Here is a 17,826-nt window from a genome sequence, read left to right on the forward strand (position 1 = left end):
GTGAGAAATAAGAACCTTCTACAGATTCTCTTTATGTCATAATTACAAGCCATAGGAAATAAAAAAGGAAAAACGTAATCTCTATTTACATTAGTACAGTGTGGTACCAGTATTTTGGGTATTGTGTTAGTAAATAAAGCATGGCGATCCTGTTTGTGACTTGGTCTCTAAGTAAAACCCACTAACAATGTTGTGTCAGGTCTGAAGGTGGGACAATAGTTAGTATACAAATCATTGAACCCATGCATGAAGAATAATTCTTGTCTGTGTTGTTTTTCTTCTATTGCAATGTGGTCATATCACATGCCAATAGGGCAGGGCAGACATGTTTAATTCAGATATTAAAAAAAAACATATCATTTTAACCCCTGTTGTTGTGACTCACCTGATTGGGATCATATACCATCAGCCTGTTCTGATACTGTGCAGTGTTAGTTACTCCTCCTGAAATAAAAAGTGATTCAGACTGATTTTAAAACCAAATCCACCACAATGGCCCGTATATATCTTCCTCTTGTCATGTACACAGCAAAATGTAACGATACCATTAATATCCTAAAAAAATGATGCGTCATACACAATGGGGCTTATTTACTAAAGGCAAATTCACTTTGCACTACAAGTGCACTTGGAAGTGCAGTCATTGTGAATCTGAGGGGGGCCTGCAAAGAAAATTAAAAAAAAACTGCATTTTTGCTTGCACATTATTGGATGATAAAAACAGCAGAGCTTCCCCTCAGATCTATACCGATCTACAGTGCAAAGTGGATTTTCCTTTTGTAAATAAACCCCAGTGTGTTTTGTGTACTCATATATTTCTCTATTGAGCTGCTTTTACAATTATAACACTAACATCATGTTTGATTCTCATAGCAGCAGCAACCAACACTGTAGTTACAACACAAAACAGGAACTGTTGTTTAAAGATGAGGTTTAGTATTTCTTGTGCCCTTGGTAAGTATTTTTTACACATTGATATCGGTTTCTTATCAGCAATGAAGTACATATATAGATGTTTTTTAAATAAATATTTCCTCCATTTGGGAGAGCAACACTAAAAATGCCACCCCTATGCCCACCATTGACGAGTCCAGGCCTTTTGATAATATGCCTTTTAACCTGATAATGAAGGCTGCTAAAATCTTGTTTAAAGCAAAGACTAGCAATTCAAGACTTATGCTGTAGGATGTGTTAAAATGGACCCATAATGCACATGAATGAGTAGGGTACATGTTTGCAAGTTGAAATACTTAAAACAGTCTTTCTCAATCTTTCTTGCCAAGAATAAAATGGGCATAGCACTAGACATGTGCGATTAGTTTCGTACGAATCGAAAATTCATACGAATTTCTGGAAATTCGTACATTTGTATGAATCCGAAATACGAATTTTTATGCTTACGAATTTCATATACGAAATACGAAATATTTATTTCGTATCCAAATTAACAGACACATGACTGGTGTTTTGTTCACCAATCAGAGGAAGTCAGCACAGCACAGGGATGGTGGGAACCCCTCATAATGGACACACAGCAGGTGTACAGACCCGGGAAGTGGTAACTCAGCACAGGGACGTAATGATACGAAAAGTTAACAAACCTAAAAGTTAAAAACCCAGGAAGTCAGCACAGCACAGGGATGGTGGGAATCCCTCATAATGATAAATTCATCATAACAAACTTTAGTTATTTTAACGACAAGTTTACGAATCTAACGAAAATTCGTATTTCCTACGAATACAAATTAAATTTCGTACACGAATTACGAAATAATTTTTTTTTTTCATATGGAACAAAACTAAATAAATTTTTTGACGCCGCCCATGTCTACATAGCACATGTAATGGTATTTGGGGATCATTTTCACAATATTGGATCTCTCAAGGTAAGGTCCTGTAAAATTATGCTCTGCTGGACTTGTTAATTGAATACAATATGGAGCTTACTAAAAATGCATATAAAAATGAACCTCTGGGTAGCAGTGACTATAACATGATTTCAAAGACCAGATAGGTTACACCCAAGTGTCCTTAAAGAATTGAGCACTGTTATTTTGAGGCCATTTTTTCTAATTTTTAGAGACTCTTTAATGACTAGCCTGGTACCAATGGATTGGTGCAAGGCAAATGCAGTTGCATTTTTTAAAAATGGATCAAAGTATTTACCATGTACAGTAACTTCAGACATGTTAGTTTAACTTCTATAGTTGGGAAGATACTATAGAGTTTGATAAAGAACCATATAAAATAGTTTTTGTTAGAAAACAATATTATAGGCAATAGAAAGCATGGATTCACGAATAACCAAACTTGTCAACAAGTTTAGGGAGTAGGGAAGCAAAAACGTACAAAAAGTGGCTGTGGACATAGCATACTTGGACTGCCCAAAAGTATCTGATAGTTGTTTAAGATAAGGTCCATAGGTTTAGAAAACTTCTGTAAATTAATAGAATTGTGTCTTAAAACCTGTATTCAGACATTATATTCTGAATGGTCTGGGGCTGTTAGTGGCATACCCCAAGGTACAGTGTTGGGATCCTTCCTTTTTAATATATTAATAAAAAATATAGAGTTTGGAATTTAAGAGTACTATTTCTATGTTTGTAGGTGAAACCAAGTTACAAGGTGGAATGATGTCCTTACAGGAAGTTCAGCTTATAAGCAGACCTTAATGCACTGGGCAAATATGCTGTAAATGAGGGTTAATGTTAATGTAAAGTTAAGCACTTGGGAGATAAACAAAATGCATACATCATACATTATAGGAGGAGAACTTTCAGGGAAGTCAATGGTGGAGAAGGATCTGGGTGTTCTGGTAGATCATAGGCTTAATAGCATGCAATGCCAAGCTGCATTTTCCAGAGAGAGATATATAATCATACACAATATAAAGACTTCACCTGGAATCTGCAGTTGAGTTTTGGGAACCAGTTCACAAAAAGAATATTGGGGAACTGGACAGAGTGAAGACACATGCAAGAAGAAGACCTATCCTAGCTATGAGGAAAGATTATCTGAACTGGGTTTTATTCTCCATTGTGAAGAGGTGTTTAAGGTGGGATATGATCATCTTGGATAAATAAATTGCCCATATATGAACCTAGTGCAAAGAACAAGGGAACATTCTTCGAAAATAATTTTACCCTCCACATGTGGAAAGTCTTCTTCACAGTAAGGGGTATGAGACTCTCTCAGGAACTAGTTCTAGCCAGCTCAGTTCATTTGTGTATTGCCTTGGGGGATCAGTATGGATTTCCCCCCCTATGGGTGTCAATTGTAAGATGCTTTATAAGGGATTTTCTCCTTCCTGTGAAACAATTGTAGGTATAGGGTTATGTATATGGATTTTTTCACTATATTTGCTATTTTTTTTTAAGGATGTATTTATTTTTCTGCTCATAATCTGATAATCATCTGGAATCAGTAATGCAGTGCCTAGTCCTTAAGTGTGTTATTTTCAGTATAATTATTGCAGATTTTTCAACAGAACCTTACACTGAAAGGTTAATGTTCTGCTGTTTGAAAAAGATCTTTTACAGTATGCTCCACATGTACAGCAATACAGATCTATAAGGCTCAGATAATTTGCAAACCATACACTCTCCTCATTACCTACTTCACTGGCTGCATACGGCATGCACTGGCTGATATTAATAGGGGAGAAAGTAATTACCAACTCTCTTGGGAAACATGCTTTAGTGTTTTGGCTTTTCAGTGATCACATTTACACTTCTTGCAAAATATGTGTCTCTTGGCAAGTGCTGAAGTTGACATTTAGTAAAAACATTTAATGGGGATACAGCACCATACACATTAGGTATGTGTAATGTGGTGTGTCCCATTCACAGCCCTGAGAGAGATACTGCCATGAGTGGCTGTCTTCCAGCAATGTAAAGGTTAACACCAGCAGTTCCTAATCAGTAAAGTTGCACTGCTCACCCATCCCCTCCTGCTTCTTTGACCGTTAATGGAACTAGTCTTACTACACTACCATGATACATCGAATTCTGTGAATGGAGTTGAAAGACAGGCTCTCCCTATCATGTGCTGCACTGCATCTGACATCACATGCTGCTCGTCATGGACAGCATCATGAGCCAGTGGGGGTTTAAAGAGGAGATCAGAGGTGCAACACACTCCGAATATCGGGGATCACAGGTGTTTTCTTGAGCCTCCTGATGATAAACTATTTTATGGCATTAAAATGTAAAGCCTATTTGGTATTAAAAGTTAAAGTCTATTTAATAGGATTCTAATCCTAAACGCAATTTTTTATTGCCCATTATTTTTTTTTCTGCCTTATACTGGGTGATGGTTCCTTTTATATGTGTTTTTCACCCTGTATATTACTTGGTGGGGAGGTTGGTTAGAGCTGTCACTTAAAATATGTAATGCAAATTGTTATATGTTTGTTGAGTCCAGAATCAGAGTTCCAGGAATACCATGAGTACTTGGACCCTGGCATGCCTAGTAGGGGTGGGTGGTGGTAGATGCACTGGAGCTGAACCCCTTTTATAGTAGGATGCTGCCGCTGTCCCTTGGTAGTGCTGTGCGCATGCTCTTGGCACCCAGGGGTCACTGGTGGCTGACTGGGTTTAGCTCTTTCTGTGATCCCGATGGATGTCTATGGCGCATGCACTTGTGCATGTGTGGTCACTTCCTCGGAACCGCCGTGGCCATCTTGGAAGCATTCAGACGCCTAGGGTTTTCCGAGAACAAATTTGCCAAATGTGCCCCATCATGGGGGCTATATTAGAAAGGGACTACATTGGCCCATTATGGCTCCCTGGTACTCCACCATACTGGAGAGAATGTGGCTGTATCTTAGATAAATACTTTGGAAAGGTATGTCTATATGCAGGCTGCCGGTCTGGTAAACAGAGGCCTCATGTGTGGACCTTGGAGGTATATTTTATACTTTGCTTTATTACTGTTGCAGGATTCTGGAGGAGCTTCCGATGAAGTGTAACAAGCTCATACTTAACTTTGTTCAACATTGAATCCAATTTTTTAATAATCTTTCAGGGCAACTAGTATATACTTTATAGCATGTATGTTTGAACAGGATTCTTTTGTGTAATCTGCAGGCAGACAGGAAAGCCTCTTACCTTTCTATACATTGTTGAAGCACATGCTAAATGTATCTATTCCTATTGCACCTTGTTTATTTAGTAGCGATAAACATGCTGTGTTGAGTGCCATTACTCCCCTTTGTTATATGAAATACAATCTGTTAGTCAAGGATGTGGGGAGCAAGACACTACATCCCAATAGATAGGGACTACACTTTTAAGGTGTCTGAATCAATGTAATACACTAGAACATATTTTAAAATATCACAAATTTAATTTCATACATTCAAAAAAGATATCACAATCTTCTCCAAAAAAAGTTTTTCACAAAGATAAAATATATTGTACAACGGTATTTGCTTGACATGTTTTGCCAAGATGTGGCTTCTTCAGGAGACCTTATATTTAATTTTACAGAATGTTCACTGCAAACAGAGAAAATACAAATTGGACATAATAAACAATGGGACCAAATGCCCCTAATAATTCATTTTACAAAACATGGTTACATTGAATCATCTAAGACCATTCTTACCCTGAACATTTTTCAGATCAGTATACAAGTACACCAGGGCCACAAGACTACCATCTGTAGGAAATCAGTGCGTCATAAGAGGTCCAAAATGCCAAAAAAGTATCTATCTATTTATCTATCTATCTATATCTATCTATCTATCTATCTATCTATCTATCTATCTATCTATCTATCTATCTATATATATATATATATATATATATATATATATATATATATATATATATAGTGTGTGTGTGTGTGTGCTACATGTTTGTAATCATCACCGTATCATTCTTAAGTGCTGAAATGACATACAAGACCACTAAAGAGTCTCTGCATTTAAAAAAGCAATATGCTCATCTCAATTACCCATGAAAATACAAAGCAGTGTCTGCTAAGAAGACATACGTTTATTATGTCTAATGTGTATTTTCTCTGTTTGCAGTGAACATTCTGTACAATTAAATATAAGTACTCCTGAAGAAGCCATAATATGGAGAAAAATATAAAGTATATAAATGAGACAGAGTGGCATACATAATAAAATTGAAAAGTATATTTTGGACCGCCTATGACACACTGATTTCCTACAGATGGTAGTCTTGTGGCCCTGGTGTACTTGTATACTGATCTGAAAAATGTTCAGGGTAAGAATGGTCTTAGATGATTCAATGTAACCATGTTTTGTAAAATGAATTAATAGGGGCATTTGGTCCCATTGTTTATTATGTCCAATTTGTATTTTCTCTGTTTGCAGTGAACATTCTGTAGAATTAAATATAAGGTCTCCTGAAGAAGCCACATCTTGGCAAAACATGTCAAGCAAATACCGTTGTACAATATATTTTATCGTTGTGAAAAACTTTTTTTTGGAGACGATTATATCTTTTTTAATGTATGAAATAAAATTTGTTATATTTTAAAATATGTTCTCGTGTATTACATTGATATAGACACCTTAAAAGTTCCTATTCCAATTTTTTCTATGTATGTCCCCTTTGTTCTATGTATGTCCACTTTGTTATAGTTATTGTTAGCCATGTCTGAATATGTCTGAATATCACACCGTAGATAAGATCTTACTGTGTTCTCATAGAAACCGTCTAACTTATGGGCAGCCTGGGTCTCTGAGGAAGGTAATTACCTTAGCATGACCATACTAATAAAGTTAGACCCTGTAAATAAAAACACATTAGTAATGAGTATATAAAGCATCATTATGCTGTAGAACCAGTTGTTATTGTAGGATTGTACCTCTAGCCCCCCAAATGCCCTTGCACATGTGAAGGAATCTAGTGCCACCTTGCAGATACAGGTTAAGGATGGAAAGCTGCATCAAGTAGGGAGGCTCTCAGTCCACTGCAATACCAATATTAATATACATTAGGTGAAATATACATGTGTAGCCATTGTTTGGCTACCAAGGTGACTTTTTGTAAATATTCAAAGGCTCAGGATGCCAAGTGACTTCGTTACTGTGCCATGAGCAAGAGTCTAACAGACACTTACAAACCTGTGCACAATCAATTTTAATAAATGAAACACTTCCATTACATACATATTTTTCTGCACAGAGCCTACCTCCAGTGGGTATACAATGTAATGTAAATCCAGTGTACAGATTGCAGTGTTCAGAACCATAAAATGTCCAAGAAAGAGTCTATAGTGCAGGACTTGCTATAGTGCAGATATGTGTAATGCAGAGAGACCAAGGGTCAGGAGTGAATATCACAAAGAGTACAGGGGTCATGAATGCCTGTGTAACAGACAAAGAACAAAGGCCTAGTGCAATAAGCACAGCACATACCCCTTAGGATGTTAGTTAGATGGACCAGTGAGTATTAAAATATATAAATGTTTATTGAAAAATGTATAATATTGTGTGTATATATATACAAATACAATGTAAAATCAAAAAGAACACATATTTCATTGAGAATGACGCCGACATGTTTCAGCCTATCCGTCCTTTTTCACAGGCATTACAGTCATCTCATCTATATATGTTCTATAATGTAAACATATCCATATTAGTACAGTTTCATCAAAGTAAGGGTGTATAGCTCAGCAAAGTTGCCATAATATATAGCCACAAAGAAGATACTCACAAGCCGTGGCCCTCCACTATGCTCAACAACAGGGGGCAAGTGCTGTGATGCAGACCTGAATCAGTATGACACACTGCGTCGTGATGTCACCGGCGTGCAGGAGTCCCACCCATCTGCGTTCTGGTCTGGAACGCAAACAGGAAGGAGCGCAGTATAGTAACTGCTCTCAATAGGGCTTAGAAGCCACAGGTCCCCCAGGTGGAAATAGGGGCCCCGTGGGACTCCCGCGTGACGGGCAGTGATGGTGCCCAACATGTCTGGCTGACAACACAGATAGTGAAAAGAAATAGAAATAGGGATGAAAATATATAAAAAAGTATTGGAAATAATATTGAAACATAAAAATAAATATAAAATTAACATTAGAAAAACAGAGAAAATAATATAAAATGGAATAAAAAAAGAAAAAAAGAGAGGAGATGAAAAAAACAAAGAAAAAGAGAAAGTTGAATACAATCAAAATATTAATAAAAATAAATAAATAAATAAAAAAGGTATATAATCAAATACACATAACATCTGCAGTGCGTAAAAAGAAGAAAATTATATAATGATTTAAGGACCACAAAGATGATAAGATCACATGGTTGACCCCCTAGTGGTGGCAAATGGAGAGCGCAGGCTGGAGTAAGAGCAAAGACATATTTGAAATGACAATCACCAAAAAATAAATAAAATTAGACAAAATTGATGACGTTGACAAATGATAATGAATATAGACACAAAATATGAAATTCCGGAATACATTATACAATACATTAGAAGCCAAAAGATATTGACAATAATTAAACATATCATAACTTCAAAGAAAGCATGCGTTGACATTACAGGTCAAGTTCACAGACCCCAGATTGGAAACCTACAGTTCTATCCCACACCAACTAAGTCTCTCGGCCATTCGTCATATTCTATCAGCTTCATACCTATACTCTTAACAACTCTCGGGTTTTATTGTTAAGGCCTTGGAATTCATTCTTAGGCATAATTTATTCTCATTTAATGGGTCCCACTACCTCCTGGTACAGAGCGCTGCCATGGGCACTTGTTGTGCCCTGGCATACGCCAATCTGTACCTGGGGGAGTGGGAACGATTACTCTTTTTGGACACTGCAACTACATTTACTCAGTGTATCATGACATGGCGTTGGTACATCAACGATATTATTTTGTTCTGGAATGGTTCCCTAGATTTACTTCATCAGTTCCTCCACTATCTTAATTTCAACAATGGATTGAACCTCAAATTCACTATGACATTTAGCTCTTCAAGTATATCCTTTTTGGATCTAACCATCACTAAGGACAATGACGGACATTTAGTCAACTATACAGGAAATCTACCGCTGGAAACACTATTTTGGCAGCATATAGCTTCCATCCCAAACCTTTACTCGCATCTATTTCGTTTGCCCAATACCTTAGGGCTAGACAGAACTGCTCAGCTGGCATTCTTTTTGATCAAGAGGCTGCCAGACTCAGAGAAAGACTCCGGGCTCGTGGTTAGTCCAATAGTGTCTTAAAAAATGCATACAAAAAGGCCAAAGCCAGACCAAAGCTGGACCTTTTATTCTCTAAAAAACATGAGGACAAATGTCCCCCTTTACGCATTATCACGACCTACTGTCAACAACACCAACAAATCAAAGATGTACTATCTAAATACTGGCATATACTCAGTACTGATAATTCTCTTGCACCTTTTGTATCCATCCAACCACTTCTTACATATAGAAGAGTTCCCTCTCTACGTGATAAATTAGTCAAGAGTCAATACACTGGTAATACATCTATGAATACCAAACTCCTGGGTACTTACCGCTGTGGGAACTGTGGATACTGTAAATATATGGACATCACTAATAGGGATGTTTTGCCTAATGGGGATAATTTTCGTCCTCGTCATATGTCAACTGCCGCACTGCCGGGGTGGTCTATCTCCTGCAGTGTGAGTGCGGTTGCTTTGATGTGGGGAAAACCAAGCTACCATTTTGGCACACTGTGAGCATTAAAATTAAAGACCCGGATTTGCCTATTGGCCGCCACTGTCGGCTAGTACATCCTGACCATACACCTAAAGTACGTTTTCTAGCTTTAGACCACATTCCCCCCAACATCGGAGGGGGGGACTTTAATAAATTGCTCTTACAGAATGAATTGAGGTGGATATTCCACCTCAATGCTACCTTACCCCCTCAGCCTCAATGAGGCATTTCATTTTAAATGTTTTCTTGAAGGTTTCCAATCTGGGGTCTGCGAACTTGACCTGTAATGTCAATGCATGCTTTCTTTGATGTTATGATATGTTTACTTATTGTTAATATCCTTTGGCTTCTAATGTAATGTAGAATGTATACCGGAATTTCATATTTTGTGTCTATATTCATTATCATTCGTCAACGTCATCAATTTTGTCTAATTTTATTCATTTTTTGGTGATTGTCATTTCAGATATGTCTTTGCTCTTACTCCAGCCTGTGCTCTTCGTTTGCCACCACTAGGGGTCAACCATGTGATCTTATCATCTTTGTGGTCCTTCAATCATTATATAATTTTTTATTTTTATGCACTGAGGATGTTATGTGTATTTGATTACATACCATTTTTTTTAATTAATATTTTTATTGTATTCAACTTTCTCTTTTTCTTTGTTTTTTTCATCTTCTTTCTTTTTTTCTTTTTTATTCCATTTTATATTATTTTCTCTGTTTTTCTAATGTTAATTTTATATTTATTTTTCAATCTTATTTCCATTCTATTTTCAATACTTTTTTTTATATATTTTCATCCCTATTTCTATTTCTTTTCACTATCTGTGTTGTCAGCCAGACATGTTGGGCACCATCACTGCCCGGCGCGCGGGAATCCCACGGGGCCCCTATTTCCACCTGGGGGTCCCGTAGTTTCTTAGCCCTATTGAGCGCAGTTACTATACTGTTCTCCTTCCTGTTTGAATTCCAGGCCGGAACACAGATGGGTGGGTCTCCCACACGCTGGTGACATCACAATGCAGTGTGTCATACTGATTCAGGTCTGCATCAAACTTGCCCCCTGTTGTTGAGCATAGTGGAGGGCCACGGCTTGTGAGTATCTTCTTTGTGGCTATATATTATGGCAACTTTGGGGAGCTATACACCCTTACTTTGATGAAACTGTACTAATATGAATATGTTTACATTATATATAGATGAGATGACTGTAATGCCTGTGAAAAAGGATGGATAGCCTGAAACACGTCGGCGTCATTCTCAATGAAATATGTGTCTTAGGCCTTTTCTGAGCTGTTACTGTGTTGCACATATGAAGATACTGTTTTCTTTTTGATTTTACATTGTATTTGTATATATATATATATATATATATATATATATATATATATATATATACAATTTTAGAAAATTTTCAATAAACATTTATATATTTTAATACTCACAGGTCCGTCTAACTAACATCCTAAGGGATATGTGATGTATTTATTGCACTAGACCTTTGTTCTTTGTTTGCTATTAGTGGATGAGACAGACCAGTTTTTGACACACTGTCACTCTACACATATTTCCTTCACCTGTGTAACAGAGAGAGTACATGAGTCAGCAGTGTATAACACAGTGAGTGCAGGCAAGGTAAAACAAAAAATTCCCCTCTCCTCACAGTGTAAATCCCCCAAAGCCCACATGTCCCACAGCAGCCCCCATTTTGCCTCAGAACATATTCCTCCCCACAGCCCCAAATCCCCCCTCAACATTGACATCCATCCCGTGCAATACACAAAAAAAATAATCTGTGTCCATCTGACATACTTTTGCTGGTGGTACTACAGCACACACCCCGAAGCATGACTGCACTACCCTATGTACACCACTGGGTAGACAAGCTTTGCTAATGTTACCTCTTTTTCCTCCTCCCCTCTTCTGCCTTCTCTTCCCTCTACTCCTCCCCTTCTTCTTTCACCTCTTACTCCTTCTTATCCCCTTCTACTTCTTCAATGTGAATATGGCATGAGGAGAGGTTATGGGAGCTGAATTTGTTTTGCCCTGCCAGTGGTCCTGTCAAGCCCTGTGCAAGAGGTAGTAAAGTGGCTGAAAGCCTTTCTTTTTACTCCTCCCAGGTTCAAATGTGGCACTTGTCTTCAATGTTGCTAAAGTGCCCCTTTCCTCCAGCTTATTTTTTTTTGCGAAACCCTGCAAACTGGCTATGAGATGTCATTGAACTTGTAGAGACCACTGCAACCTCAAGGGCCAGTCCACAGAGCTCTGCAGTCTGGGCATTTGCTGCTTGAGCACAAGAAAAAAATGTCCCCGAATTACCATTATGTCTAGTGTCCTAATGCCAGCTTGACAAAACTGCTGGCTTTACAGCCAATCCCTTTCTAGCGCATAGACTCACTCCCTTCCGCAAGATTATGGCCTACACAACACAACACAAGCAGGTACCCAATGGCAATTATTTTGCCCAGAAAGGCCACGTCCTGACAGCCATTATTTTGCCCAGAAGGCCATCCTTGCTCTTTACCAGCATGTGCAATGCAATGAGGCAGAGGAGGAAAACAAGGAGATGGAGAGTTGGGCACTTTCTTTGAGAAGAAAGACACGGACCAGGCTTCAAGGGGCATGTGTTATGCCTCTCATACATGATGATGGTCAATTACACTTTCTTTTATGCTGTAAGGTAGGTACTCCGAATTGTGAGAGCACCACTGTACCTTTATAAAGAAGCGTGAGTGCTACTGATTTCCTTGACTTGACCTGGTCAAGCAAATATTGGCAGGGATGGTACTGCAGATTGAGTAAAAATAATGGCAACTGGGAAGAGGGGCCAAATTGGTATTTGTGGGGGCCACCGCATTTGGCGGGAGTCTCTTTTTAATTAATCTTAAACCGCGTACACATGGGCGGATTGTATGGCCTACTTAGTCCGTCATACAATCCGACGGACAGTCCGTCATACTTTCGAATGAACGGACTTGACCACACACGGATGCACAAACAGTCCGTCGAAAGCTTGCGCGATGACGTGTACAGCACGTACGACGGGACTAGAAATAGGAAGTCCAATACACAGCAATGCAACCTTTCGCCGTGTAAATCCTTTCTGAGCATGCGCCATTCTTAGTCCGTCAAACTAGCCTAGTGACGAGCAGATTGTCCGCTGAAACCAAAGTATGATGGACAGTATTACGGAAATTCCGAAATACTTAGTACGCCAGACTGCACGCTGAAAAAGTACGCTGAAGCCCACACACGAGCGGACTGTCCGCTGAAATGTGTTTCGACGGACTAAGTTGGCCATACAGTCCGCCCGTGTGTACGCGGCTTTAGCCTTCATAATCCTTTTTCCTGTGAGATGCACCCAAGGAAAAAAGGGGAAGGACAGGAAGCTGCAAAAATGAAGTTTAAAATTATACAGGCCATAGGATACCGCTCTTCCCCAGATAGAAGCCTTGACATTCAAATCAATAATGTTTTCAGTAGCAACCTTCCCGTGCCAGGTTAATGTAGCAGAATAAAAAGATATTCCCAAACTCCCCATGTGCCAAGCACTTGTAGGCCAGCCTAGCACTCTTTCACTTTCCATTTTGGGAGGTCCTGTAATAAAATTTCAGCCAGCATCAATTAGGAAATATTCCCTTTTAAAAATACATGTATCCTGTTATCACTGTAGTGTATGTGGACAGGGGCCAGCTGCAAAGACGTTGCAGGTCATTAGCAGTAAAAAAAAAAATCTTTTCCCTTCCCCTACTGCCTAGATTTTCCAAGATGCACAGCATTTTGATACCTACATGACATTCAGTAATTGTTTACATCTACTTTAACAAACCTGCCAGTGTCTACAAGCCTTGCACTAATCTCTCCCTATGCAGTTTATCAACATCACTTTCTATGATTTTCCAATCTAAAGCTAAAGCACATTATCAATATGGCTGCTAAGAACTAACACGTTTAAAGTGAGGGGACTAGCTTATCCAAAAGCCCCCTTATGGCCCCTTCTAAGCCAAGAAGTTTAAATGCCAGGCGGTGCATTATGGTTACTATGGAAAATTCCTGTATTGTTTCTCTAGGTCTGCAAACCACAAACATGTTGGATTCACCATGAACCAGAATCTCATCTCTAGTGGACATGCTTTTCACAGATGTCTATGATACAATGTAAGAAATGTGCAGCTCCTAGAACACAGCACCGAGCAGTAGTCCACAGCATTGGGACACAGGGCTGTTCCGATTGAAAGTAGATATTCTAATATATATGGTTGCTGAAAAGAGTGGGGGCTTTGGGTGACAGAAAATTGTCTTTAATGTAAAATGATGACCTCCCATGAAACAAAAATGTGCTCTAGCACCAAATTATAAGTGCAGATGCATTTACAGTTTTGGCTTAGTCCCACAAATACCTTGATTCTGCAATTGAAGTCCACATAATGTAGCAATGATGCTGCACTTCTCTTCAATTCAAAGTAGCGTTGCTACTCTGATATAAACTTTCCTTGCTTACACTTAATTGGGATAAATATATGGATGTAAAATGAAACATGCTAAAAAAGGTTGAGTTAGCCTTGAAAAATAGTGCACTTTTAATGCATCATAGCTTATTTTAGTGTACCTGTCTTTTGCCAAATAGAGCAAACCAACATATTGCTGCGCTTCAAGCACACTAAGATGACTATATAGATGTGGAGCCAACATATGCTCGTGTTGTCTGCACATTATCAGAGGGGATAGTTTTTCCTCCAGTGTTAGTGGGAAGTCCTACAGTGTTAGTATGTATATAAATTGTAATACTAGACATGTCATTTATTTGATTACAAGGAAAGAGTGTAGCATTCAATATGTTGGTCACACAACAAGAAGATTATGAGATTGATTGAATGATCACGTTCGCAACACTGAAAAGGAACATGCCACTAACGTCGCAAGACATTTTTATGAGATCCATAATGGTAACACATCTCTAATACATATAAAGGCTATAGAAAAAGTCATAACATCAACAAGAGGAGGCGATAGTTTTAGGATATTGTGTAAACGTGACGTTTTTTTTATATTTAGCTTACAAACTAGAATTCCAAGGGGCTTGAATTTCGAGTGGGATTTTACCCATTACTACGACTAACTATGATGGATGACAGATGGTGGGTTACTATCGCCTCTTTGTCTGTCTTCCCTTGTGTTTGTACGTATGAGCATGGACACGTCGTTTGTAGCAGTATTGTTTCACACATATTTATTGTGTTATTTTGATAACATGTTATGGGTGTTGTGTGATGCTGCTATATGGGCCTGTGTGCATATGCATGTGGATACATAGGATCACTAATGCACTTCCGCTCTGTTTTTAAGATGGGATACAATATTGTTGAATTATTGTTTGTTCTTTTTTCTACATGCATCTATTTTTGTGCCTATACTTTATTGCATTGTATAGATTATTTTTCATAATATACGGTTCATTGGTGTTTTATACACATTGAGTGCAATTATTGGCCCTAACATATGGACATGTACATTCATATATATTTATGTGTGTGTATACATGTCCATATGAATGCTTTTTCCTTGGCAGGGACCTTACAATAGGAAGATAGGTTGCACATACCGATATATATATATATATATATCTATATATATATATATATATATATATATATATATATATATATATATATATATATATAGTGTCTGTATGATAGAATTTCCACTGTCAAATGCAGCTATACATACATTTTTTTTTTCGTTTTGTTCATGTATTATTACATGTTTTCAGAATGATGCTATGTCTTATTATTTTTGCATTTGTTATTATTTATGTTATGGCTATTTTGTTTTTAGCTTGCATCACCTGAATTGTATTAATGATATTTTATGCATGACAGGATTTGAAACAGGAAGTGCGATTATGAGATTGGATACATCTGTGTTTTACTTTGGAATTCACATATATATTGAGACAATTGTATTTCCATGTGGTTTTGACAAAGCACGAATCTCGTGTGAAACGCGTCAACCTTTTTGTTCCTCTGCTTGCGTTTTGTCGCACTTTATGATTTTGGCTATCAAAACCTTTTTGCATCATATGGGAGTGCGGCCATTTGTCTTTTTGGTTCTACTAAGATGACTATAGTTTTCTTCCGTGCTTTCCATGCACTCTGCGCAAGTTTTGGCTTCCTGAACACTGGAACCTGCAGATGGCTCAGTTAGTTCTTCTACCACACAAGTAACTAGAACTGTAATATAGAGAGGCAGAGGAAGTGTTGCATATTCCCCATATCTGGAGGTGCCAGATATTTCTCATTGCTCTGGCACTAAATTGTTGCATTTCAGCACAGGGTGAATCAAGACACCATATGGTGCTTGCTCTACAGCGAACCTGTTACTTTGCCTATTAGGGACAAAGTAAAGTTTTGCTTCAAAAACATCCAGGCAAATCAAGCAATTATTTTGACTCTACTCTTTTTGCCTTACAATGATCATATTGGGAAATCCCTTTACAACCAAATACTAATTACTAATTTCTCTATAGTTAAGGTAAGAAATGGTAAGTTATGGAACTACATGAGTCATTTAGGGATGGGCTGACATCTCATTGCCCATCATTCTTGTTGGTACATCTGCCCATCTATGCCTAGGCTATCTGGCACCTCCATTTTACTACACACATGACCGCACACCATCATGTAATCTCCACTGGTGTTAGTACTCCTTACTTCTGTATGAATTAATCAGCTGTTTTAATATGTTACTTTGACACTTTTTATTTACTTTAACCCATACAATAGGCATAAACTGGGATATTTTAAGATGTAAAAAAAGAAAACAGTCTCAAAGAAAGAGAAAAACACAAACACATTGTGGAATATTTTTCTTCTCTTCTGCAGTGTTGGAGGTCCTTGATAATTATATGCACTTCACATACCTCTTCTCTCACTTTTAGATTAATCTTCTGAAATGAGATGCAGTGGATTTGCATACAGATTTGACGACACAAAAATAGATATGAAATTATTAACAGTCTATATATGTTGTAATTTTTTTCCTAGTGTGGAGTACCCTTGCCTACAGCGATATTCTTGGCTTTGAAAGTCATCAGGCTGATTTGCCTGCTCTTAGGTTATGGTACCCCATGCTGCTACACTGTCCCCTGCAATCAAAGCACTTGCACACATTCCGCAGTTTCCCCTAATAAGTATATTTTATTGATTGGCAGTTTTGATCTGCCTCCCCAGGGGGATATTCTGCATCTTACCAGCATTCTATAGATACATCTGGCATTAAATATGCCATCTTAAATGAGCATCAATTTTCAAAAACAACTTTTCTTCTAACTTTGAAGTGACACAGATGAAATTTAAAATATATTCTGCCTAAAAAAATTGAATTAACTATGCTGCATTTTATCCTTGAAGTTGTAGTCAAAGTATACCACGGGCTACTGAAAATTTGAACCTCTCAAAAGGCTGAAAGAGAACGCCACCGGAAAGGTGAACGGAAAGTTATTTCAATGATAAATACCAATATTTTGCAGAATGACAGGACTGTTCGGCAACCAGCCTTTTCCGAGAATTGGTAATTTCTCTATAAAGAGTTTCATGATTCAAGTGCTTATTCAACTTAGGTTAGCAAATGACAGCTGTGAGGTGCTCTGCAATGAAATGAACTGTGCCTACATGGTTTAATAGAGGCTCAGTAGAAAATACTCTATAATGTTTAGACTTCAGTAACTGGTATCAATTGTTAAAGGCTTATATATGATGAATAACGCTACTGAAACTGGTGGTCATGACAATCTTTCTACATTTTAACATCCCTTGAAAAACCGATACCACTTTTCAGACAAGCTGGAAGCATATCAATCAAATATGTTTTACATTACTTTTTTTCTTTTTCTAGCAATATAATCAAATTTAACTTTACCAGACTGGCACTTTCATTTTTATTTTACTTAGAGCTGCTTTTTGTAGGCCCAGTGGGTACCTATAATATTCATTAAAGAGCAAGTCCAGCAACAAGTAAAAGCAATCAGTAATAGTACTGTTAATAATTCTATCTAGAAAAACGATGTACCTTTTTTGAGTTCTAAGTTATCCCAGCAAAAATCCAGAAAACACCTCACATGGTCACTGGGAGTGAACTTCCTGCAA

The 17,826-nt window shown here is 37.8% G+C and overlaps 1 protein-coding gene across 5 annotated transcripts in view; it reads right to left on the reverse strand.

Moving 5' to 3' along the window:
• KLHL32 (kelch like family member 32) overlaps positions 1 to 17,826 on the reverse strand; it is a 291,710-nt gene that overhangs the window by 36,117 nt on the left and 237,767 nt on the right. For all 5 annotated transcript variants that reach the window (XM_077487215.1, XM_077487214.1, XM_077487212.1 and 2 more), the window contains one exon: positions 386 to 444. In XM_077487215.1, coding sequence (XP_077343341.1) covers positions 386 to 444 — 59 coding nt within the window. The remainder of the gene's footprint in view (positions 1 to 385; positions 445 to 17,826) is intronic.

This window comes from Lithobates pipiens, unplaced genomic scaffold (assembly GCF_037356315.1).
Source record: "Lithobates pipiens isolate NorthernLeopardFrog02 unplaced genomic scaffold, aLitPip1_a1.2 Scaffold_18, whole genome shotgun sequence".
Lineage (NCBI taxonomy): Eukaryota > Metazoa > Chordata > Amphibia > Anura > Ranidae > Lithobates > Lithobates pipiens.